The sequence below is a fragment of the Nannospalax galili genome, unplaced genomic scaffold, assembly GCF_000622305.1.
Source record: "Nannospalax galili isolate Female #2095 unplaced genomic scaffold, S.galili_v1.0 scaffold1463, whole genome shotgun sequence".
NCBI classification, from domain to species: domain Eukaryota; kingdom Metazoa; phylum Chordata; class Mammalia; order Rodentia; family Spalacidae; genus Nannospalax; species Nannospalax galili.
The window spans coordinates 1202109-1228326 of NW_008349596.1; the positions used below are offsets into that span (position 1 = coordinate 1202109).

The window sequence follows — 26218 nt, forward strand, 5'->3', positions numbered from 1 at the left end:
TTGAGGATATCTAATATTCTGTGTTTCTACTTATCACATGCATGAGTACATGGACCCCATGTTTAACAGGTGCTCAATGAAAGCAGAACTGAGTGAACACAGTAGTCTATCTTTGCCCCAGACAATCACAAAAGATAGGCTCTTCTTGCTCTGCAAAAATATGGACATTTAGTGCTTTAATGTACAACAAGATGGTGCTTCTGAAGATTTATATATTTTAACATTATGCTAGTAAAAATGATAAGCTATGTACCAGAAGTGGGGATACCAAAACTATAGTATCTAATTAACTTATTTTTCAAAGATTTTACTCATTTGGTGGGTAGCCCTTTGCTAATATACTTTTGATTATTAGATGTTAATTTGTACTAATAGTGATAAAGTATTATTTATTATTAAAGCCACATTACAATTGCTACAGTCTCATTATTATAAACAACTTAAGGTAACAGTGACACAATAGCACAGCAAGTTCAAAACTGGCTTTGAAGTGAGACATGTTCCTCTGCTGTTTATGAGCTGTGTAATAATGAATTACTGTATCTCTTTAATCGTCTATTCCTGGTGGATAAGAACTTTATAGACTATGGTGGAAGCTTGGTAAACATATCTGAGAGCAAACTTATTATACAAGTTCTAAATACCTAAAATAGATCAAATAAACACTTTTGTTATTCAGAAAGATCAACAATTTATTTATTTTCATTATTTTATCTTATTATTATTTTTATTTTATTTGTATGAGTGTATTGCCTGCATGTATGAAAGTGCACCTATGTCGTGGAATGCTCGAGAAGGTCAGAAGAGGGCATTGGATTCCCCTGGAACTGGAGTTACAGACAGTAGTTAGCTGCCATGTGGGTGTTGGGAATCGAACCTGAGTCCTCTGCAAGAGCAGCTAGTGCTCTTAACCCCTGAGCCAAGTCTCCAGCTCCTAAACATCTTCTTTTTAACCAAACATTTTAGAAAGTGATGAAAATCATGCGCTCTGTGAGTTAATTTAATAATTTGTGGGACAGAAACTCTTAAAAGCATTGAAAAATGAATAAGGTAACCTATGAGTTTCCCTGTCTAACATATGTATCAAATGCAATTTTAAGTAAAAGTTTAAAACTTACTTCTTTTCTAATCCGTTCAGAGCTGCTACAGTGTTACATAACACATAGAGCAGACCATTGTCCAACAACATGTCCGCTACTTTAGAACAAGAATTTAAAACTTGAAGAAGCAGCAACAGAGCATTATGCAAGAGGATGTTGTCATAGAGAGAGGTCTCTATTAGTCCCAGAACTGGAATGATAGCCCACTTCTGAAAAAGTCCCATTTGCTTCACATCCTCCAGATCAAATCTGTAATTAGAAAGACAGTGCTGAGCATGTTAGGGGCAGTTAGTCACAAAGTAGAAAAAATTCTTGGCACTACATGTGATTTTGTGAACCTGATTTTGAAGCAATAAAAAATAAGTTTGGAGAATAAGGAGTCTTAGCCTTTCTTCTTTAAAGATTATAGGCTCCCATAATAAGGTAAAACCTGCTGCCGGAAGTCCATCCCAAGATAAATGTACAAACACTCAGACGAAATATGTATATAATTTCATAGCTTTAATGGGTTCATTTGCGTTCATCCACAGAACTCTTGTGTTTGCAGAATGCCTGCTGTGGGGAGCTATATAACAAGTGCACAGGAGGATTACTGCTATTTTACAAAGTATTCAAGAGAGTGAGCTCACAACAATGGCTTAGCACCAAGGAGTGGCTCTTGTTCTTCTGACCTAATGATACTTGCCTCTGTGGTGTAGAAAAATTATATGTATTTTGTGCATGTTCCTTATCTGACAGATCGTGATGCTGACTGCCCTATTTTCTTTTCAATACTGTTCTGAAAATAACATCAGACAATGCAGAACTGCTCCAGAAAAAAAGAACCAAAGACTTAATGAAAATGGAAAGTACTACTGACATTACTGAGGCTGGGGATGTAGCTCAGTGGCAGAACACTTGCCTGGCATGCATGAGGACTGGGTTTGGTGTCCAGAAACACAAACATACTAAATTACCAAAGTAGCCAATAATTTGCCCAAGGTGTGAACTTGTCTACTATAAAAAAAAGGCACACTTTTTTTTTCCATCATAAACAGAAACAATAGATAATTTCACTGCTAAACTTTTAGTTTCAGTGAAAAAAAATTGTTATCTTCACACATATTGCTAATCCCTCCGCATTACACCAGAGTCAAATCTGATCAGTCAGCACATCCAGGAGTTCCAGGGGAGGCTCTGAGGGCTGAGGGGCCCTGCGTGCAGCACTAAGATCTGTCACTGAGAACGTGGGGCCACCCTCCCTTTCAGGGAACTTTCTCCTGGTAGCACTGCAGGCTGAAGCTTAACTGTCACTTTCATGTGATACTACAGTTATTTGTTTCTTGTTTCTAATTAGTGAATAAAATACAAAGGAAAAAGTAACACGAGGAAAGAAGGATCATGTGCAAAATAGCAAACTGATTTACCTTCCATCATAAACAGAAACAATAGATAATTTCACTGCTAAACTTTTAGTTTCAGTGAAAAAAAATTGTTATCTTCACACATATTGCTAATCCCTCCGCATTACACCAGAGTCAAATCTGATCAGTCAGCACATCCAGGAGTTCCAGGGGAGGCTCTGAGGGCTGAGGGGCCCTGCGTGCAGCACTAAGATCTGTCACTGAGAACGTGGGGCCACCCTCCCTTTCAGGGAACTTTCTCCTGGTAGCACTGCAGGCTGAAGCTTAACTGTCACTTTCATGTGATACTACAGTTATTTGTTTCTTGTTTCTAATTAGTGAATAAAATACAAAGGAAAAAGTAACACGAGGAAAGAAGGATCATGTGCAAAATAGCAAACTGATTTACCTGGAAAATTATTCTTAGCAGATTTTTCTTCTGATGGCATAAAATTATTTTAAGAGTATGTTCATTAAACTTTACATTTAAGACAAAAGATCCCTAATTATGGTAGAGAAAAGAACTCACTCTTCATCAAGGCCAATGCAGCGACCAAAGAACATTTCAGTGAAGCAGTCTAACAGTTCCTGAGTTCCTCGATGAAGATACAATTGGTTGGCTAGCAAGGAAAAGCCGTGATTCTTCAGAAACTTATCCTTTTGTTCCTTAGATGCTCTATTAAAATATGAGTGTAATAGCTAAAGGAAAAATTAAGACAATTTAGATGTTAAAATCTATTAAGTACAAATTGGACAGTATAATTCTCGTAAATTATCATTTAAGTTATTCATATACATAGTCGTGCATAAAGTTATAAAACATGTTACCTACATGGTGAAACTGACTGACCACTTGGGGGTTTTCATACCTCTGTGCTGGTGCGGGCAGCTGAGCAAGGACCAGGGGACTGGCAGCACTGGCTCAAGGTAAGAGTACTTATGTCTAATTCTGAAGGAAAAAGTCAGTGTGCTGTTTTCTCTGCAAATCTGTATACCCTGCCCCACACACACCCTAGACTTCTTGAGAGATGATTTATTCTGAGCACAGCCCTGAATTTCTACCATTTTCTAACTTCTTTCCCTTTTTCCTTTCCTAGAACTAGATACACACATTCATCATTTTTTAAAACATTATTTACTGTGTGTGCCATGGTGTGTGTATGTGGACGTAAGAAGGCAACATGTGAGAATTGGGTCTCTCCTTCCACCATGTGCATCTTGGGGATCAAACTCAGGTTGTCAGTCTTGGGGGCAAGTGCCTTTACCTGCTCAGCCATCTAATGGGCCCCCATTTTCTAACTTTTTAAATGCAACAAATGTAAAACCCAATTAGTTACTTTTCTTTCTGTTCTAGTTTGCTTCCTGTTGCTGTGATAAAATATCCTGACCAAAAGCAACGTGGAAAGGAAAGGGTTTATGTGGCTTACACTCCCAGGTCACAGTTCATCCCTGAGGGAAGTTAGGGTAGGCACTCAAGCAGGAACTGAAGCAGAAACCATGAAGGAATGCTGCTTGCTAGCCTACTCCCTCTGGCTCATGCTCAGCTAGCTTTCTTCTACAACCCAGGACAATCTGCCCAGGAGCAGCACTGCCCACAGTGGGCTGGGTCCTCCCAAATCAATCAACAGTCAAGGCAATGGCACACAGACAAGGCCACAGGCCAATGTGATCTAGGCCATCCCTCAATTGAGACTCCCTCTTCCCACGTGACTCTTGTGTTAAGTTGGCAAAATTAACCAGGGCACTTTCTAAACTTATCTTTTCCATGTTTTGAACTTGGATGGACTTTAGGACCATCTCTCTAGATTTCAGGCAAAACTCTCTTTTGCCTTTCTTATTCCCCATTCCCAGATGTAATCATGAAGGTACACCTTTTCCAAAAGTCTCTCAAATCTATGTCCTCTGACTTTTATCACTCCAGGTCTGGAGCTCCTGATTGTTCTGTGGCACCATGAGGCTTGCCTGCTGGCCTGTTGGCAGAACATTTCCACCCTCTTTCCCTTTCAAACACACATCTATTTACTACCTCCTTAAAAAGCTTCCTAAGTTTACTGTAAACAACTAAAATGCATTTTTTGGTATGAATCCTTTCTCACTTTCTCCTAAGTGTTTTATACTGCAACCTAAAGTAATTAAACAGCACCTAGATCTAGACAACTAAAGAAAATAAAATTCTTTAAAAGAGCATTTCAGTAGTTTGTTTTCTAAGGGAAGCCACTCATATCAAACATTCATTCAACAACCCAGTGGGTGCCTACTATCTATCAGACAGAAGATGTCCATGTTCATAGTTTATACCCTCATGAGAGATTAAAAACAAGTGTACAGACAAATTAAAAAGATAAACAGGACGGTGTAACAATAATAAAGTAGGGCTGAAGGGAAGTACTTCTGACAGGTAGTCAAAAAAGACATCTTTAAAAAGGTGACAACCAAGCTGAGACCTGAAGTAGATGTTTCAAAGTGGACACACTACAATGCAAGAGAGACTTCCAATGAATTGCATGGTCCTTGTAAATTTTTGTAAAGCAGACTTAAGAGTTAAGAATATAAATTTTGGGTGATACCAATTAGTATTTAAGGATAGACTTAAAATTCAATACTACATACAAAATGTCAGTAAAAATAACAAAACTACACAGCTCATTAATCTTAAGTATAAAATAAAGCTTTAAGTCTACCTTAAATACATTAAAATTTCACATTACACATATATTAATTTTCCTGATGATTTATGTAGTGTTTGCCCTTACTTTAATCACTCCTTGCTGGATAGCTGGTGATGGGTGGTTAACGAGAACTAAGAGAGTATCCGCTTGAATAAGCCTGTCCATCACATCTTCAAGCATAACATCAGGCAGGATAAGGAGGACTCCACTTAAGAGTTCATAAAATCCACAGCAGATAGGCACCAAGCAGTCTTCAGTGACACTGAGACAGAGGCCAGAAAAGTCTTAATCACACAGCACCAGAGAGAAAACCATGTGAAGACTGCCTTAGGAACTCTGCCAAGCAGTACTTCTAACATATAAAACAAATAGAAGAAATACTTGTTTCCTAGTTTAAAGGTGATTAACAAACTCACCACTGTTTTTTAAATGTAGATAGTTCTCAGCAGATAGTATACTAAACATTATTCTATTCTGTACCTATGACGTCTAATGTAGCAATAATGCCACATATGCTACTTAAACTACGTAAAGTTAAAAATCCAGGTCCTCCTGCACAAGATCCAGCCTGAATACTAGCACAGAGAGAAAAGAGGGCCATAAGACACTCCCCTACCTGAGGAGCTATGGACAGTTGGTGGTTTCTGGGAGAGGAGAGTCAGTTTTCTTTTAGAGTGTTGGCTCCTGGTAGACTGACTTTGCTCTAGTGGATGGTTCCATACCCAGGAGTATATGGACAGCATAAACCAGAGTTTATTATTATTATTATTATATTATTATTATTTTAAAAAGGATACAAAGCTGGGGGTAGGGAGTTGGAAATGGATCTGGGAGGAGTCAAGGGGAGGAGTTGGGGGTGAATATGATCAAAATGTATTGCATGTAATTCTCGAAGAACTAACAAATGTTATATTAAGAAATCCAGGCCCTCAGATGTACCTCAGATACACTTTAAATGTTCCATAGGCACAGGGCTGGGCACACTGTATCTGACAGCACAAACACTTCATTATCACAGAACGTTTCATTGCACAGGGCCACGGTGATACCACTTGGGAACAGCAATAAATCTGATCATTTCTCAGAAGTAAAGAATTTTTGTCTAATAATTATAAAGAATTAAATAAACCCCAATAGAGATTTTCCTTAAGAGTTATTTGGCTTTTGAGTGAGTATAGAATGCAATACTATCTAACACTGAAATGAGAAGCAAGGTATCTTTCTGCTTGGAACTGATATGTGCTCAGAAGTGGCATAATGAAGATGTTTCTAGAAGTGCAGGGGTTCTGGGACAAGAAAACAAGAGTACCTGTGAGCACCTTCAGCTCGCCTGTAGTTTGACTCATATCCAGGAGAAAAGGCAAAGTTTTCCCAGTCATCAGCATTCTTATCAACAAGACTCGGCCATCGGCTGGCAGCTGCGGATCCATTCTGCGAGGGAAATGCGAGCCCAAGGCTTGCAATAGTGCTGTGGCTTTGCTGGAATGAGGCAAGTCCCCTGAGGTTATCAGGTCGACGTGGGAAGGACTCATCTCTAGGACTTTCATCATCTGATCTAGGCTCTACTCCCAAGTCTTTATGATCTACTCTGGCCATGGGAAACCCCAGTGCTTCTCTGGGGACATCATTGGCAGAGGCCCGTGCTGCGAGAAGAGCTTCCATTTCACAAACAGTTTTTGCAGACTCACAGCTACTGATGAATGCATCCTCTTTGCCAGTTTTCAGTGTGTCGGAACTCCCCAAAGGATTCTGCTTCTCTGGTTGGCTATCTGCAATGTTCTGTAGCTTGTCAATACTACAACCCAATCTTCCAGGCAGTTTTTGTGCCTGCATCAGTGGTAAATAAGTAGGAAATGCTGGTAGACTTCTAGATCGTACCATGTGGGCACCCATCCGCTGTGGAATAATACTGGAGGAACTGGTTCCTAGTAAGAGTAGATAGAAAAATACTTATAAATCTATTAAACCGGGCCACTTCTCCTCTGTAATATAAGTCACAACAATGGCAGCAGCCAGCCAGCCCTGCACTATTAAAGAATCCATAAAGGGTAATTTTCCTAGGAGTAAAATGCTTAAAATGCTTATGTGCCAGCTGGGCGTGGTGGCGCATGCCTGTAGTCCCAGCACTTGGGAGGCAGAGGCAGGAGGATCTCTGCGAGTTCAAGGCCAGACTGGTCTACACAGTGAGCTCCTGGCCAGCTGGGGCTACAGGGAAACCCTTTTTCAAAAAGACCAAAAAAAAAAAAAAATGCTTACATGCCAAAACCATTTTTCTTTTAACCACATTTTATTAAACTTTCAAAAACTTGTCATTTCCTGTCTCCTTAATATCGATGGCATATGTGAAGTCAACAGAATTAATGGTTTCACATGAATTCAAGTGAAATTTAATTTACGAAGGCCAGCAGACATGGCTGTATCATGACAAAGTAGAGAGTTCAGGCTTTGCAACGAGATCTGACTGATGTAAATGCAGTTCTGTTAGTTTGGTGACCTATGTAAACCACTTAATTGTGCCACATAAAATGATAAGTTTCTGCAAATGTAAAATGAGGGTTAAAAATATTTACTCTGCAGGGTGGCTTTAAGGATGGGGCGAGGTCATGTCCACTATGCACCTAACATGGTACACAGACTATAACAGGTGCTTAATAAAAGGTGGTACTTGCTATTACTAGACAAAATGGCCCTTAGACCACTCTTTTGCCTCCATTTCTGAGGTTATTTATTGATGCTCTTAATAAGAGGCCTTTTCCCTTCAAGGTTCTCTAATTTAATGGTGCTAATATTCTGTTCAGTAGTGGTGAGGTATAGTTTAAAACTTGCTGCAGAGTTTGGCGGTGAGGAAGGCTAGACGGGGGAGGGATTTTCAGGTCAACATCCAGAGGCTGAAAGACTGAAGACGGCATCAAGAAAGCTGCTGTAACTGCAGAGGGGGTTCTAGAGCGAACTGAAACAACAGAAGCAAATGGAGCAGAGAACAGAGGAACAAGCCAGAGACAGGAGGCTGTTAGATTAGTTCCTTCTACCAGCTACCAGAACTTTCCAGAGGATGCTATTTCTAGATGGAAGGTTCTATCAAAAGGCCTGGAGAAATTGAGGGTAGGATTTTTTCTGAAGGAGTTATTTAGAATGATGCTGGTGACTAAAAAAAATCATCATGCAGTTGGAACAGAGTGGAGAACTTGGGTTCTAGGGGTGCTTAGATGCCTTCTTGATCAGTCATGTCAAAGAAAGATGCCAGTAGATGAGAAAGTCCCCTAAGTCAAGCAACATGAGGATGGAAATTCGTCATCCACTTAGTGAGATGTCTGGAATGATGGGCTTAGGCAGAACGGAGAGAACAAGAAAACCAATTCTTTGAAGCACATGGTAAAGTGAACCGAAGTTTAATGAAAGACAAATGACAATGGTAAGAGGGTACATGACAAGGGAGCAGGAGCCTCATCCACTTTGGGGGATTCTCCAGAGGACCTGTGCTGGGTACCTTGTTAGTCTGAGTGTAAAGTACCTATACTTGAAGGTAGTGAAAAATGGATCTCTCTTTTTGAAATCAAGTCTATTTCTCATTGCTCACCCTCAACTCCTTCTGAGTCCCCTTCCCACCTCCACCTCTCTCTCTCTCTCTCTCTCTCTCTCTCTCTCTCTCTCTCACACACACACACACACACACACACACACACACGTTTAAAACCGCCAGGTGTGGTGGCACACACCCCTTTAATCTCAGAACTCAGGAGGCAGAGGCAGGTGGATTTCTGTGAGTTTGAGACCTGCCTGGCCTATACAGCAAGTTCTAGGCCAGCGAGGGCTGTAAGATGAGACCCTATCTCAAAAATCAAAAGCAAAGCAAAGCAAACCAAACAACCCCATAACCCAAAAAACAAAACCCCCAAAACCCTTACTGAGCCCAATTAATGTTGTATACTAAAAATGATTTAAACACATTTTCAGGATATCAAGTTATACTATACTGCTAAAACACGCACAATTTAATTATCTTTGAATATTCATAACTAAAATAGGATGGGTTGTAATTTCATCTTTGCTATTATTACCTTCAGGTGGTGATGCAGTGAAGTCAGATGGGCTTACTACCATAAATTCAGGGCTGGGAAGAGACCTCCCTCCACTGCTGGAGTATCGTAGGTATATGATCGACTGCACCTTCTCCTGCAAGATCTTGCCATCTGGAATCCAAAATGGTTTTGAGACAGCAACATTTTTTAAAAGGATAAAAAATTTAACCTTTAAAAGCAAATCATTAAGGCTGGGTGTGGTGGTACACACCTTTAATCCTAGCACTCAGGAGGCAGAGGCAGGCAGATCTCTGTAAGTTCCAGGCCAGCCTGGTCTACATGTCTGCATAGTAAGTTCCAGGCCAGCTGGAGCTATAGGGAGACTCTGTCTCCAAAAAAAAACAAAGGAAGTAATTAAACATCAATTTTGACAGAAAGATGTTTACAGAGGAACAAATATGCCCTGCTTCATAGTGCCCCATACTGTAAGGACGCCTATAACTTCTCACTATAGATTCTGTGGCAAATGACTCTTGTAGCCCACATTAACTTCTACTTTCTTTGAATTCCAACTGTACTTAAAATTATTTTGAGATTTCACAATTAACTGTTCTTTTTTCATGTAAATATGATCTCTGAAAAGATACTGCTTACCTGTTCATTCCTTAAAGATGTGTCCTATCTCTCTATATAACTTTTTCAAAAAATATTTTTTATTATTTTTATGTGTATGAATGTATTGCCTGCATGTAGGTACATGCACCCGTGTCGTGCAATGCCCATGGAGGACAGAAGAGGCTGTCGGATCCCCTGGAACTGGAGTTATGGATAGTTGTTAGGTGCCATGTGGGTGCTGGGATTTGACCCCCGGTCTTCTGTAAGGACAGCCAGTGTTCTTAACCGCTGAGCCATTTCTCCAGACCCCACTCTCTCTATATTACTTTCTATATTTGTTTAGTGTCTGTGTGTGTATGCACACATATGGAAATCAGAGGACAACTTGCAGGTGTTGGCTCTCTCCTTCCCCCATGTGGGTCCTAGGGATTGAACTTGGGTGGTCAGGATCGGTGGCATGTGTCTTTACCCACTGGGCCATCTTGCCAGTCCTATACTATTAATTATTTACTTTTATTTTATGCATATGAGTGTTTTGCCTGAATATATATAAGCACAACCAAGCGTGCAATGCCCGTGGAGGTCAGAAGAGGGCGTCGGATGCCCTGGAACTGGAGTTATGGATGGTTGCTAGCCACCATGTGGGTGCCGGGAATCAAATCCAGGTCCTCTACAAGAGCAGCCAGTGCTCTTAACCGCTGAGCCATCTCTCCAGCCCGTGTCCTATAGTTTTAAGCATCCCCTTTCGGTATATGATATGACCCCCAAATACTTTCAGCTTAATCTTCCTTCTGAGCGTCACACTTTGAAATCTGCCATCTTGATTCTGAAAACACATCCTCAGCACACACTGCTTGTCTTTCTGCACTCATTCACACCTCGTTTGCCCTCTGGATAGCTTGGCAGGCTTTCCATGTGGAGAGTTGGAGCTACCTATGTAACAACTGTCCTTAACCCAAGTCAAGTCAGCCAGCAGATTCTAAAATTCAGGGTCCATCATTTCTCCACTGGATTAGTATCACAGCTTTCTAAAGGGTATCTGGTAGATATCTTGTCCACTCTGAATCCTCAGAGACACCAGAATTCTGACAAATGTCAGCTGTGACTTAATACCTCCTGTTGCCTCCTCCATACCTTTGTCTACAAGAACCTCCACAGTTTGCCCAGCCTCTCTCGTCTTGTTTCTTATACTTGTGACACCAACCTCTTAGGCTCCTTGTCAGCCTCCGCCTAGAAGGCCTTCCCACCACTCCCTCCTTACCCCACAGGACTCAGAGCACACACCCCTTCCCTCGGGAGTACCTGCTAGCCTCTCCCGGATCTGTTACCAGAAAACCAAAGGCTGTCTTCTACATCTCCGTGCTGCCCACAATTTGGCATAACAACTATCTGTTTATTTCTTTCCCCTCTACCAGGCCATTCGCTTTGGAGGGAGAGAACACATTCACTCATCTTGTTCTGCTTCTGGGATCTTGTGTAGTACTTCATCCATGAAATGTGCCAACCAAACATGAGCCACGCTATCTAATTCCATTACAGGTTTACTGCTGTTCAACCCTTCCTTCCTTCCTCCCTCCCTCCCTCCCTTCCTCTCTCTTTTGTCTTTTTTTTTTTTTTTTTTTTTTTTTTTTTTTTTGGTCTTTTTGAGACTGGAATTCACTATGTAGACCAGGCTGGCCTTGCTCTTTTGTCTTTTTGAGACAGGGTCTCTTTGTAGCCCCAGCTGGTCTGGAACTCGCTATGTAGACCAGGGATCTGCCTGCCTCTGCCTCCCAAGCGCTGGGATTAAAGGGGTGCACCACCATACCCGGCTATTTAATAATTTCTTAAAATGGTTGTTTAAAAAAAATGGTGGTTAAACCAAATTTCCATTTTAGATTTACTACCCAGCTCTCTCTCAGGTTCACCTTGTTTACTTTCTTACTGCATTATATCTTCCTAATTCATTAAACACTGGCTACGGATTTACTTACTGTTATTGGTCTTTACTGAGCACATGCCTCTTACCTTCTGGTATTTAAGCTCCCTGGAGGTAGGGGTCAGTTCTGTTTACCCTGTAACCCACTGTCTGCCCCAGCCCAAGATATAATTAGGACTATCTCCAGCCATTCAAATAAGTATCAAAACAAATGTGGATCAACAGTAAAAGACAACACAAGAGGAGATGCTGAGACCCAACAACGATCATACCCACCTATGTGCAAAGAGAAGTAGAAGTTTGTGGGGTTGTGACAGACATAAGTATTAGTAGGAGGGTGAACTGCTAAAAGGAAATTGAAGATAATTGTCAATAATTCCAAGTCTGGAGGAGATCCAAGGACTTCTGCAATGATTTTCACAAACGATCTACAGACCTCTTGGGGCATAGTTGTAAGTTGCCCCTCTTTGTGTTCCTGAAAAAATAAAAACCAAACTCTCTTTAGATTTAAGGAGAACTACCAACTAATACTTTCATTTAAACAAGACTTTTTTTTCTAAAATAATAATAATTATTATTATTATGTGGGTGAATCTGCATGTGGAGATCAGAGGACAACCTTGTGAAGTTGGTTCTCACGTTAAACTTTTATGTGGGTTCTAGGGATCAAATTCAGGTCATCGGGTTTATGTAGCAAGCCATCTTGCTGGGTCAAGACAGTCTTTCTAAGAGAGAATTCTGTTGGTTTACAACTCTAGTCTGAACACATTTACTATTAAATCGAGGCACTATTTCTCAACTCAAGTAATCTTGCCATTAAAACTTCATCAAAAGCAGTGGCAATTTAATTCCAGTCCTCACAGCTTAACTGAGGCCAAATTTTGCTGCAGAACTCATGAGCACGGACTCAAAAGCCGAAGAGCCTAGGTGTGCTGTGACCCCTGGCTCGGAGCTGTGTGACCTGAGGAATGTTATTTCTCATGGTTATGCTTCTGTTTCTTGGTCTATGGTACAGAATAATGCCACTGCTACTTCATAAGGTCATTGTGAGGGTTAAATGGCATGAACTCTTAGAATAGTGCCTCATACACAGCAAGCCCCACACAGGTCAAGCATCCTTTATTCAAAAAACCTGGGACCAGAATAGCATCAGAGCCCAGTCTTTTGGATTTGGGGAATATCTATATAGACTTTATAGTTAAGTATCTATAATCTCAAAATCAGAAATGTTTCTATAAAAATCTTAGTACTGCCATCAATACTATGCCATCAGTACTATGGATCTGCTATTACTACTACCACGTTTGCTGTTATTACTACTGCTACTATTACTGTAACTACTACTAGATCTGGAAGAACATCTACTAAAGCAAACTAGTATACTAATATACTGTACTTCCATTTACAAAGTTCTTTCCCACAACGGTTCTAAAAGGGGGTTTTCACTTTTAGAATATGGCTGAAAGTGGTTACTTCAGTAGCTTGAACCTCACAGAAACTACAAGAATTGTACCACTATAACTTAAACTCAGGCAAGCAAAGGACCTAAGAGATCACTATATTGTGTTTCTGAAGACAATAATTTGTTTACAATAGAGGTCAAGGAAGGCAGTACAGTGTTTTTTAAAACAAGTATTCATTAAGTGCCTATGTGTGCCTGGTACAAGGGTCATAGTGTGGTCTAAAAATTCAACAACCAAAAAAACTGATCCCTTACCTTCAGAAGATTTTTCAGGGAGAAATAAGCTATAATCTCATAAACAACATAAACTACCTACCACACGTGTATAGTGAAATGTATAAAGCAGAGGGGTTAATCTGGATGGAAAGAGTAGGGAGGCTTCTCTCAGGAAATAAGCTTTAAGGAGAGATAAAAGCAGGTGTCAGGCAAATGAAGAGAATGAGACCAACAACTTCCAGGGCAAAGAGGGTAGCAGGGACTCACACTTGTGGATGGGAGGAAAAACAGAGTTTAGTGGGCTGAGAGACCTGCACATCATCAGATCACACAAGCCTCCTTGACGGTGCTGTCATGATGTTTGGATTTTAGCTCAACTAGACCGAGAAGGTGTCATGCCAAGGCTCTGCCAATGAAGCAAAGGCTCTGACAACATGAGATGTTACAGAACCCATGGAACATCTCAGCTCAGCTCTCTTGCCAAAACTGTAATGGATGCTTCATACATTAAGAGCAAAAAGAAAACCTTGGAAAACAGCCCAATAAACAAACCAAACAGATGAAAGGAAATCTGCAAAGGCAGATGACAGCACAGATATATAACACAAGTTAGTGCCACTTTTTAGCACAGTATTTTGGATATATTTCTAAGTTTCTAATTAGCATATAAAAAGATCTTAGCAAATTATATTTACTAAAAGCATTTATACATGTAAGTTACTTAAGGATTATGAAATGAGTTACACTTCTCAATTTGCTGATGTTCAGGAAACTACAGATTGCTACATTCCAACACAAGGAAACATGCAGAGGTCTAGCAGTGGTGCTTTTGTTTGAGTCAGGAAGGTGGCAGTGCAAAGATCAAGATACAAGAGCTGAAAGAAAGCAGCCTTGAGGACAGGTAAGATATAAGACAGAAGCAGTCCCATTGAAAGCCCCGTGAAATCTTGATGTCCACAGCACTAAGGTATTAAAGAGAGCACCTGTAGGACACATCTCCTCAGTGACGCTGCATGAAAAGTACCTGCAAAACCTGACAAGTCAGCAGGAAGTGACGGACCACTTGGGCTTTCAGTAACTGCTTAATATTGAACTGCTGCTGCTGGTGCTCTGCCCGGATGAGGACTTCCAGAGCTGCTAGGAGAGTCTCCCACACACCTTGCTAAGAGAATAAACACACACCAATTAGCATACGGTTATGGAGAAACATACTGCAGGCCTTCTAGAAGACTCACAATACAACCATTCCACATTCTGTGCACATCTTAGGTCAAAGGTTCAGTTTATTGGAAAGAAGGTAAAGTTTTCAAATTTATGCCTTTCAGCTCATATTACTCTGAACTGTTCATAACTTCCCATGGGGAACAAGCCTCCAGATTTCCATTTGTAATTAACAATATATTGAAGGTGCAATTAAGAAGTATTCTTATAGGGCTGGAGAGATGGCTCAGTAGTTACAGAGCACTGGCTATTCTTGTAGAGGACCTAGGATTCCCAGCACCCACATGGTGGCCAACAACTGTCTGCAATTTCAGTTCCAGGGGAATTCTATGCCCTCTTCTGGACTCTGTAGGCATTGCATGACATGATGCATTTACATATGTGTAGGCAATACACTCATACACATAAAATAAAAAACATCAAATAAAATATTAAGAAATATTTTATTAATTCTTTGAGAATTCCAAACATGTACACAATGTAGTTTGAGTCATATTAACCCCTGATCCTTGCAGGTCCACCCCCACCCCTCCTCCCAACTTCATATACTCTCTCTCTTTATGTATGTGTTTGTTTATTTGATTTATTATATGACTATATTTAAAAGTCTATGTCTCTGTTCACAATAGCCAAAATGTCCCTTTGAAGGCAATGTGTTTAGGAAAATGTGGCGTACACCTACTGTGAACTACTACTCAGCCTCAGAAGGGAAGGAAATCCTGGATGAACCCTGAGGATATGATACTAGCTACTCATAACAAACAAACAAATACTGTATGATTCCACTTATATGAAATTCTTAGAGTAGTTAAAGATCATAGACCCCAAAAATAGTGGGTTGAGAGGACTGGGGGGGAGGAAAAGACAGACTTACTGTTGGACAGGTATAGAATTTTCCTTTTACAACATGAAAAGAATTACGGAGAAAATGTTGGTGATGGTTGAACATTTGAATACATGTAATGCTTCTCAACGACAAACTTAAAATTGTCATGATAAGCAATTTGTATGTTATACATAGTGTACCACAGTAAACAGATGGAATGTAAGTAGATATTACATGCCTCTGCTTTATTCCATATCTTCCAGTCAAGCAACAGTTCCTGTAACAGTTTAACATCTTGGATTATAGCATTAGACTCTCCATCCAACTTAAACTCCCCATTTTCGTTGATGTGGATAATCTCTTCACCACAGCAGCCTTCCAGAAGGGTCTATGGAAAATGAGTATTAACATAAAGTGAAATAGTAACTGATTGACCAAGTACTTCAACAGAAACATTGAACCTTCTACCTTAGCAGTCATCATTAGAATCTCAAAATAAAACTAGTAATTTAACATTTCTTCAAATATCTTTGTTTTATTAAACAATTAAAATTAGTAGAAAATCACAAATTTTCAAGTATTTACAATTACTCAGTTTCAAATGTGGTAAAATTGCCTTTCATACTTTATTTATTTATGTATTTATTTTTGCAGTGTTGGGAATGGAACCCTGGGCTTGCACATGAAAAGTGAGCACTCTACCAGTGAGCAAATCCTCAGCCCTTATTTTTAGTCTTTTTTTTACCTTTTTGTTGTTTTGAGTTCAAGTTCCAGTGCTTACTAATGTGTGTCTTTGTCCCAACTTCTTAATTTTTCTATACTTCTGTTTCTACCCCTACAACACGGGAAGAGCTGAAAGAATATGAGCCACTGTATTTACAACTGGAAAGAATGCTAATTTGCTTAGTTTAGATTGTTTAGTCCTCCTGACAACTCCGTGACATATAAACAACTGTGATAGCTAGCCTCTTTTGTATAGCACTCTGGAAGCTGAGAACCAGACACGTGAATTTAGTTCTTGGGTTTTAAAGATTTTGTTTTTTAAAATGTATGTATGCTTGTATGTCTTTGGGGTGGGGTGGGTGGGGGAATGTGTATTTGAGTGCAGTTGCCCAGCACCCACATGTGGTGGCTAACAACCATTTGTAACTTCAGTTCCAGGGGAATTCTATTCAGGACAGAAGAAGGAGTCAGATCCCCTAGCGTTGGAGCTATAGCTCGTTGTGAGCTGCCGGATGTGGGTGCTGGGAACTGAACTCTGGTCCTCTGCTCTTTCTGTTAACTGCTGGGTCATCTCTCTAACCCCAGCCCTTGGGTTTTAGAGACAGGGCCTCTCTATGCAACACAGGCTAGCTTTGACCCTCCTGCCTCGGCTTCCAGAATGCTAGAATTATAGCTGTACATCACCATGCCTGCATGTTTCTATAAGGAATCATGCCAAGAATACATGGACCTGATAGTTTAAAGAAAGGAGGTTGGGGAAAGGGTAGAATTATTTTCTGTCTTAATACCTATCCTCAGAGAAAAATACTTTCACAACATTACCAAATGCAGTTAGCCAGAAAGGCATTCAAATCTATGAGGATTATAGGACTATAGTAAAAACTAACATAGATATTTGTAATTTAAAAAACTGTAGGGGGGGCTGGTGAGGTGGCTCAGCAGGTTAAGGCATTTGTTGCCAAGCCTGATGACCTGCATTCCATTCCTAGGACCTACATGGTAGAAAGAGAGAACTGAGTCCTGCAAGATGTCCCCTGACCTCTACACACGTGCACCATGGCAAGCGCAAACCCACACACATATACACGAAAACAAAACAAATGTAATTTAAAAGAATTGTAGGTGTTCCAGACATGGGATACCTCCCTGCGAATTACTGGTCTGGGATACTCCAGTGGCAGTCCAAACAACATAAGCTACCGTCATTGCTCTTGGTTGTCCACTCCACCATAACTAGATGGTGAGACCCTACTGCTGAAGGCATTATACACTTTGGTTGTAAGACATACAGAAATCAATTCTGAATTGACTGGGAAACTTCTTCCCTGCTGGCTAGCTTTCATAATGTCAGAAAGTGCCATGTAGGCCACTTCATGAGAAAAAAACATGGTTTTACTAAGAATGGTTTTACTTAGCACTAGATCTTGCATATTATAATGATCTGCCAGTCAAGTGCAATAATGGCATGACTGCTATGCGGAGTAACCAACTGTTTTCTGGTTGAACTTTAGGACTGCTCCATAGGGGGAATTCATGCCTGGTACTGTAAATCTGTTCAAAAGGCCATGGCTGGGGAGGTCAAAGGCCCTGGGGAACCTACTATTGTTTTGCTAAGTGGCCATGTTATAAAACTGTCTTCTAAATACTTATGTTTACACCACATATCTGCACTGCTCTCAACCTTGGTCAGAGCATCTTCTTTATGCAGCAGCAGCAGTCAATGCAGAGACTCAACTGGTCAAAGTACTGAGACTAAGTGATTAGGGTCAAAGTACTGAGACTAAGTGATTAGGAATGCTCAGCCCTAAATGGGACATCTATACAAGCTCCCTGCACCCAAGGCTCAGGGAGCATCGAGGAGGAGGGAGAGGAAAGACTATAAGAGCTGGAGAATGGGGAGGAGTGCTGTGAAATGCTGTCTTATGGATACGACATGTCTGGTGCACTTGAATTTCACAGCAGCTGAGGTTACCTGCTCAAGATCTGTATAAGATAAGCCAATCAAAATTCCAGAATGGATGGGGAGGGAGCCCTCCAACCTCCACCTCCACTTAGCTGAGGTGCTACTGACAGCTGATGGCTTCTGGTGGAGGGGGGAGGGTCATTTTTCTTCAGGGTGTGAGTGCTGGTAGGTTCCCTGTGCCCCCATGGGTGGGCCCATGCCCATGTGCACACAGGCAGTATTAACTGGACTCAGTGGATCATATTAAAAAAAGATATGAAGTTGGGAGGGGGAAGTGTTGGGGAGGGGGTCCAAGAGGGTTGGAATGGAGAAGTGGGAAGTGGATATGATCAAAATACGTTATATACATATATGACATTCTCAAGGAACAAATAAAAAATATTATATAAAATACTATCTGTAGGGGCTAGCGAAATGGCTCAATTGGTAAAGTGCTTGCCTCTCAGGGATGAATACCTGAATTTGGATTCCCAGAACTTACATAAAAGCTGGGCTTGGCTAGGCCCGGCTATGCACACCTGTAAACCCAGCACTGGGGCAGGGCAGAAACCAGAAGATTCAACCTAGCTGAATCACTGAGCGTCATGTTCAGTGTGAGACCCTGTCTCTAAAAAATAAAGGTGGAAAGCTATTGAAGAAGATATCTGGTGTTGACCTCTGGCTTCTGTGTGCATGTCTACACATGTGTATATGTACACCCACATGCACATGTACACCTCCATACTAATAATGACATACACCCTCCTAAACCATATCATACCACACACAAAAACAAGACAAAAAAAATCCCTAACTATAGCAATATTGCCAGTCTGCAGGGGCATGTCTCTGAAGAGCTGGGTTTCTTTTCCCTAAGTGTGGGGCTGAGACAAACAATTTCATCAGTCCACAGAACAAGGAGCTAGGCATTGAGGACCTGTGTGGTCCACCTAGATCTAAAATTCTTTGAGTCTTTTTTTTCCTTTGTAAAGAAAAGAAAAATGCAATTATTCCGGAAAGAAGAGTACCTTGGTTTGAGTAAATGGATACTAGTGAGTTTCCCTCATTTTCTTCAAGAGTACTGAAACACGAAAACTACTATGGAAGAAGATTTTGATGAAAGGTATTGCTGCACAGAAACCAGAATAAATTTTATGAGGCCATACCTTCAAAAAGTGAAAGCCAACAATGCATTTTTGTTTGATCAATACTTGATGAATCATAGATAGTCCATTACAGTTTTCTAATTCATGTACTCTCTGTTGGTTGTACTTAATTAAAGACAATATAACCCGGAGGGCTAATGCTTGAGTTTCTTCACAGCCACTGAGTTCAACAACCTGAAAACAAAACCAGATATGTTTTTCTCCTAATTTGTTAAGAGTAAAAATTGAATATGTGTGATTACTGTGACAATGGCATATCAAGTCATTTTAATGCTCACACTATTTGAGAATTATGGTTAAAAAAAGAATTATGGTTAAGAGCTGGGTATGATGGCACACAATGATAGTTCCAGCACTCGGGAGGCAGATGCAGGTAGTTCTCTATGAAACTGAGGCCAGCCTTGTTTACATGGTGAGTTGTAGGCCAGCTGGGGCTACACAGAATTCCTGTCTCAAAAAACAAAAACAACCACAAAAAACCCAAAACCAAATCAAAGAGATTTGTGGTCAGACAAAACTGAAAGAACACCATCAATTCCACGTGGTCAGACAAAACTGAAAGAACACCATCAATTCCATGCTCTTTTGTCTCATACTGAAATGAACAAAATAACATTGACAGCCTTAGATCTGATAATGTGAGCACAGAGCCTTGAGTTTTCCATGGTCAATCAAGAAAACACACTTTGAAAGTCTTATTGGCAAGATCATCAATTATTTACAATAGAAATTTAAGTATCTTATCTAGAGTACAATTATATTTACTACTCGGATGAAAAGAAAAAATAAAGGGTACACATTGTGAAGTTATACAATGATGTAAAAAGAGATCACGAAATGCTGACCAGGAATTAAATGAAAAGCTTTTACTTTTGAAACACTAGCAGAAAATCCATTCAACTAGATACAATATGGGGGGACTAAGAAGAGAAAGAGGAAAGACAGCAAACACACTAGGGTGGGTGAAATGCTAGCAAGATATCTATAAGAACTTTAAGGACAACAAATGCTGACATACCCTTTATTAAATAATTAGATCAAAGGTGCCCCATTAAAAGTCTGGTGATGTTTTAGAAGTTATACTTAGGGATTAAATAGAAATGACATTCTTGAGCTGAGCATGGTGGTGCACACTCCAAGTCCTCGGGAGTGAAATGGAGTCCAGCCTAAGTTCTAGGTCAGCTAGGGCTATAGGGAGACCCTGTCTCAAATAACCAACCGACCAACCTACCGACTGACCAACCGACCGACCAAACAGACATACATTCTGAGGATAAAGAAAAATCAAAGTTTCTTTAAATAAACAGGGATACAGACCTGAAGAAGCAGAAATTGTTTATACCAAAATGAGCCTATCTGTGCCTACATTATGGATTTCAGCAATCCTTAAAATAGTATACAATTATGGACCGTTCATTCTCCATCAGGAGCTATTGCTCCTGCCTTCAAATAACTAAAGGGCACAGATAAATACATGGCTTATTTTAAAACGGTGTTTATAGACAATGTTTTGTTATCTCTTCTTTAAAAAAAGAAAACACCTCCAATTTCAAATAAGCTTAATTTTTTTTACTTATTTGTTGACTTTTGGTTTTTCTCTGTGCATTGAGAAGCTTTACAGGTTAAAGTGTCACAAGCCTCATTTAAAAATTTATTTCTTGGCTTGAGATGGTGCAGCCAGTGATGGTGACTGTTACTCTTCTAGAGAACCTGAGTTGGGTCCCAGCACCCACAGGTGGCTCACGATGTCACCTGTGACTCCAGCTCCAGGGAATCCAGCACCCTCCTTTGGCAGCACTTGTACACATGTGCATGTGTGCATGCACACACACACACACACACACACACACACACACAAATATACATACACATAACTAAAGAAAATTTTAAAAAAGAAAAAAAGATTTCTTTCATATTAGTATAGTATGCATTTTTCTTTCCAAAGGCAATTTAAAATCTCATATACTTACTTTTAGTTGTTCCAATTAGCTTGTGAACAATAGAAAACTTCTAAAATCTTCATAAATTAGAATAAATCTTAATGTGTGATTATCTTTTGTCTTAAAAGTTAAACATAGCTAAATATAGCTTTTTTTCTAATCCACAAGAAGCCCTTCAACTTATTAACAAAAGATGTGGCTTCTCTTTAAACAAAACTATAATGATTCTTACCCTAGCAAAGAGAAAAACAAATATACCAGTCCCACCAATCTCGTGCAGAATGCCCTGGATGGATTTACATTCCATAGGCCGGAGGCTCTTGAGCTGAGCAGGTTCTAGCAAGACACTCTGGGCTTCCTTCGAGCTGAAAGGTTTCTGAGAGAGTTGAGTTTTCACTTGGCCTTTGAGTCGAATTACAGGCTCATAGATTGTGTACTGAGTAGGACAGTAAGCTGTATAAACAACTGAAAGGCTTTCCTAAAACACAAATGTTTTCCTTTAGTAATAAAATATTTTAAATGTAAGTTATTAACTAGCAAATAAACATTTCAATGTGGAAAGACACCTAATTAATCTACCTTTATTTTTAAAATATAGTTACTACACAAAGATGCACAAACACAAGGCTGATTCTCACAATCAGAGATGACCAGCTGTGACCATAACAAGACGCTCAGCTGAGGAGTCCAGCTTTGATCCACTCAGAATAAACATGAAATCATTATTATCATTACTACTAATTACAGCTAAGCCTTTCCCCCTGTTACTTAGAGAATATTTTGTTAGATCTGTATCAAGTCCACACAGATAAGACCTTGCATATTAGTACAGGATAGCTAAACCTTATGCCACACTCATTCAATCCCAGGGATTCTAGGTTAATTTATACCAAATTTTTGTTTTCAATTTGCTCATGGACTGTCTACTTAGTTAAAAGTGACTCACTGTTTGCATAAGTAAACAAAACTAACTGAAATTTTCAGTATTTCTCCTAGCAGAGAGGAGCTTCAGCTAGTACCATCCCCCATCAAAGACCTTAGTTCATTTACAACATGAAGCAGCTTAAGTACTGTTTCATTAGACACAGTACATGACTTATCTGTGCACCACTAAATCAATTATGCAGTGTGGTATACATGGTTGTTGCTTTTTTTTCTTTGAGACAGGGTCTCCCTGTAGTCCCAATTGGCCTGGAATTCAGTATATGGACCAGGCTGGTCTTGATCTCATAGAGATCCACCTGCTCTGTCTCCCGAGTGCTGGGATTAAGGTGAGCAGCATTATACCCAACAACTACGTGAAGTTGGTTCTTTCCTTCTAATTCCACGAGGCTTCCAGGGTTGGAATTCAGGTCAGCAGGCTTGCATAGCAAGCATCTTTACCCACTGAGCCATATTGGGGGTCCTTACAGCATGAAATTAGGACTAATATTATAAATGAATCTAAGTATTTATTTCTAAGTATGGAAAGGAATGGAATTTGTGATTAAAAAAAAGAATGTATCAAGCTAAAAGTTGTATTTTCAATGTTGTAAAATATTTTCCCTGAAGGACTAGTAGATACAAAATAAACTAAGCTGATAAAATTGCTACAGAAATAGAATTCCAGGCAAAAGGAATACACATTTGAAGCATGAAACTAATTTTGCAAGAGGTCAAAGTATTTCAATTCTTTTCTTAGGAAAAAAATACATTCTAAGAAAAGAAAACAAAATGGAAGACTTTAGAAATCTAATTCATTGCTAATTATATACTTCAACAAACACACCTACATAAACCTATATAAAGTTAAAACAAAACTTACAATTAAGAGACCAACATCCACATCTTTCTTGGTCATAAAAAGTTCTCTGATTAGTTCACATTGCAGAATTTCTTTATTAATGTATCTGGAATAGTCAATCACTGGCTTGCCATATTTACATGGCATTATAGATGTGTAGTTGGGTCCACAAGCATATAGGTAAAAGGCCTCTTGTGAGCCAATCTTAGCTCCTGGGTAGCAGAAAAATAAAGTTACTTAAAATATTTCAGGTATAAGTTTTCATAAAGAGCAAGAAAATAAGGTAGGTATTTGTGCGCATTTGCCAGATTCCAAATAAGGGCAAACTGCCCGATGCAACTGTGATGAAGACGAATGAACACATACTAAGTGAATTGTGAAGCTTTTGGTAAAATGTAAGCTGGTGAATTTTAACTTAGCCAAGCTTTCAGGTTTTTTTTTTTTTTTTGGGCTTTTTTGGTCAGGGCTTCCCTGTAGCCCCAGCTGTCCTAGAACTATGTAGACCAGGCTGGCCTTGAACTCACAGAGATCTGCCTGCCTCTGCTGGGATTAAAGGTGTGCACCACCATGCCCAGCCTTGGTTTAATTTTTTTAATAAATGAAAGCTATTTCTTGGCATATCCCATTTAAAAAAGTAATTTGAACTGATGCCTTTATTCTCCCTCATCTATCTGATATGCAGCCTGAATGATACTATGTGCCAGGCTTAGTATTTTTTTTCTATGATCTATTCCATCATTTATACTAAAATCCTGTTTTGGATAAGATGCACTAGAAGTACAGAGAAGAGGCAATCATTTAAGTTTACTAGATATGCTACTGTACTTCCCAAGATTATAAAGTAATACTGACTTAATTGATGGGGTGAGGGAAGAGGGTGCACCTCTACTCTGGACAGCAGTTGTAAGAAATCACTAGTTACAAAATGTTAAAAATATCCTGAAAGAGCATCATAGAATCTTAGAAATGTAGTAGTTACCAAACATAATCGAATGAACAGTAACCAAGATTTCAGTCAGGTTGATTCTTTAATACTTGTTAAATGAAAGAAAAGTGTTTGGAAATCTTCAAAGGACAAACCATACCGTTGAAGAGGAGCAGATTTCCAAGGTCCCATTTTCCAGCCAATTGCAGAAACTCTTCTTGGGACGTTAGACAATGGCCAATCATGCAAAATGTTTTATTGTCTGATGATAAGCTCGTTTTTCTTGGAAGCACAAAATCTAAGATGACATCCTGCTTCCTACAATTAAAAACAAAGTTAAAAATTTTAGGGAGTACTGAAACTAAGTATTTTTAAAGTATGAATGTTTTATTGTATGACATTCCTGAATGACTTTTCTTGGTTCTGTATTGGATGGTGGGCAATGAGAGGGAGGGGAAGGGAACCTTCTGTCTCTTGGTCAGAGGTGCTAGTCATCCACAAGCCACAGATGATGCCATGGAAAACAAATGCCCAGGGATTCTACACTTACTGCAAGCTACCTTTGCCACTGACTCTGGCATGTGTGCCTTCCTGGTTCATAGACACAAAAGAATCATCTTCCCTTAATTTACCAAAAAGTCTCCTGTTTTGGCAAACAATTCCTACAAGACCTTTGAAGACTAATCAGAACTTCAGACTGTCCTAAGTTTTGCTCTGTCTAGCCACTAAATGTTAGTGTTTTTTGTGTGTGTGTGTGTGTGTGTGTGCACGTGAGCGCTTTGTTTTAGAATGCTAAACATTACAAAAATTTTGTTTTGTCTCCTCTCTTTTTGTTTATGGATAAAAGTTAGTCAGGAATCCTTACATAAGACAGAACCAGAAAAGGTTAAAGTAAGGCTTTCTCACAAAGACACACAAAGGCTGAAAAGACGTTATCACCTAGAGAAACTTCTGCATCAAAGTCCATCCTATTTCAGAAATGCCTTAAACTCTGTATTAAGGTAATGAGGGTAGCCTAGTAAGACAAAGGCTAAAGTTTAGAAGATGAAGACTTAGCTTACATAGTTAACTCCTTTTGAGAAATTCGGCTTTGTATATATTTATTTTTAAATATTTAAGGTCTCAGTTTCATATTTAACAGATAAATTCAACTCTTATTAGGAATTTTTAAAAATTACATTTATAGCCGGGCAGGTGGATCTCTGTGAGTTCAAGGCCAGCCTAGTCTACACAGTGAGTTCCAGGACAGCTGGGGCTACAGGGAGACCCTGTCTTAAAAACACCAAAAAAAATTACATTTATTTATTTATATATGTATGTGTATCTGCGTGCATGTGTTCCACAGTGCATGTGTAGAGGAGGCCAGAGGACAACTTTCAGGAGTAGAGTGATTCTCCCCTCTCATCGTATAGATTACAGGGATAAAACTCAGGTTTCAGGATTGGTAGCAACTGCCTTTACCTACTGAACTACCTCACTGGCCCCAGTAGGTATATTTTTTAATAAAGGGAAGAACTGAGGTAATCTGCCTCCTTTGTGGACCAATACATTCGCACGAGTGAAACAGCACTGCACCTTTTGGCATTATGTAAAAGAAAACCTACTATGAGATGAATATAAAAGAAATTCAACAAATATGAAGCATCTATTGCCATATTTGTATGATTTTGTCAAATAATAATATAAAATATAATTTGTTTTCCAGTGTCGTTATGTGGTGTGTGTGTGTGTGTGTGTGTGTGTGTGTGTGCTTCTTTAAGATAAAGTCTTCCTCTATAGCCCAGGTTGGCCTCAAACTCACCGCAAACCTCTTGTTTCAGCTTCCCTTGTACTGGGATTACAGATGTGAGTTACCATGCTTGGCTTATTATGTATTATTAAAAAGGCCTTTTGAAATGTATTCTTTGTAGAAATTAGTCTACATAGCTCTTAAATAAAAATAGAACCAAATTTGTCAACAAAATATTGACCTTTGTCACTTGTTTACTGCTCTGTTAACTACTGAAATCATTAACTTCTACCAATTGGAAAAATAAATTTCTTCAAAGCAATCACAGACGTAAATAGGAGAGTAAGAAAGAGCAATGTGTGACTCAACAGACTGTATTTCAACTTCAGAACTGTGCAGGGTGACAGCCTCATCTCTGAATATTCGTGTCTGGTAATTAGTGTATGTCAGTATACCTATACCTGTCAGATGGCCTGAGGCAGAAAGGGGCTGGAGGGACATCACAGCACAGGCATTTAAAGCACAGACTCCATGTAGGCCCAGAGCCTCAGGTCAAGTTTCACGTCTACTCCTTCCATGTGG

General features: G+C 39.6%; 1 protein-coding gene across 4 annotated transcripts in view; it reads right to left on the reverse strand.

Moving 5' to 3' along the window:
- Positions 1–26218, reverse strand: part of Lyst (lysosomal trafficking regulator) — a 200316-nt gene that overhangs the window by 80107 nt on the left and 93991 nt on the right. For all 4 annotated transcript variants that reach the window (XM_008847035.3, XM_029570379.1, XM_029570378.1 and 1 more), the window contains exons 14-25: positions 24068–24225; positions 23004–23194; positions 21432–21677; positions 19260–19433; positions 15667–15816; positions 14406–14543; positions 11980–12178; positions 9210–9341; positions 6461–7076; positions 5236–5413; positions 3012–3181; positions 1119–1349 (exon numbers count right to left, since the gene is read on the reverse strand). In XM_008847035.3, the coding sequence (XP_008845257.1) occupies positions 1119–1349; positions 3012–3181; positions 5236–5413; positions 6461–7076; positions 9210–9341; positions 11980–12178; positions 14406–14543; positions 15667–15816; positions 19260–19433; positions 21432–21677; positions 23004–23194; positions 24068–24225 (2583 nt within the window). The remainder of the gene's footprint in view (positions 1–1118; positions 1350–3011; positions 3182–5235; positions 5414–6460; positions 7077–9209; positions 9342–11979; positions 12179–14405; positions 14544–15666; positions 15817–19259; positions 19434–21431; positions 21678–23003; positions 23195–24067; positions 24226–26218) is intronic.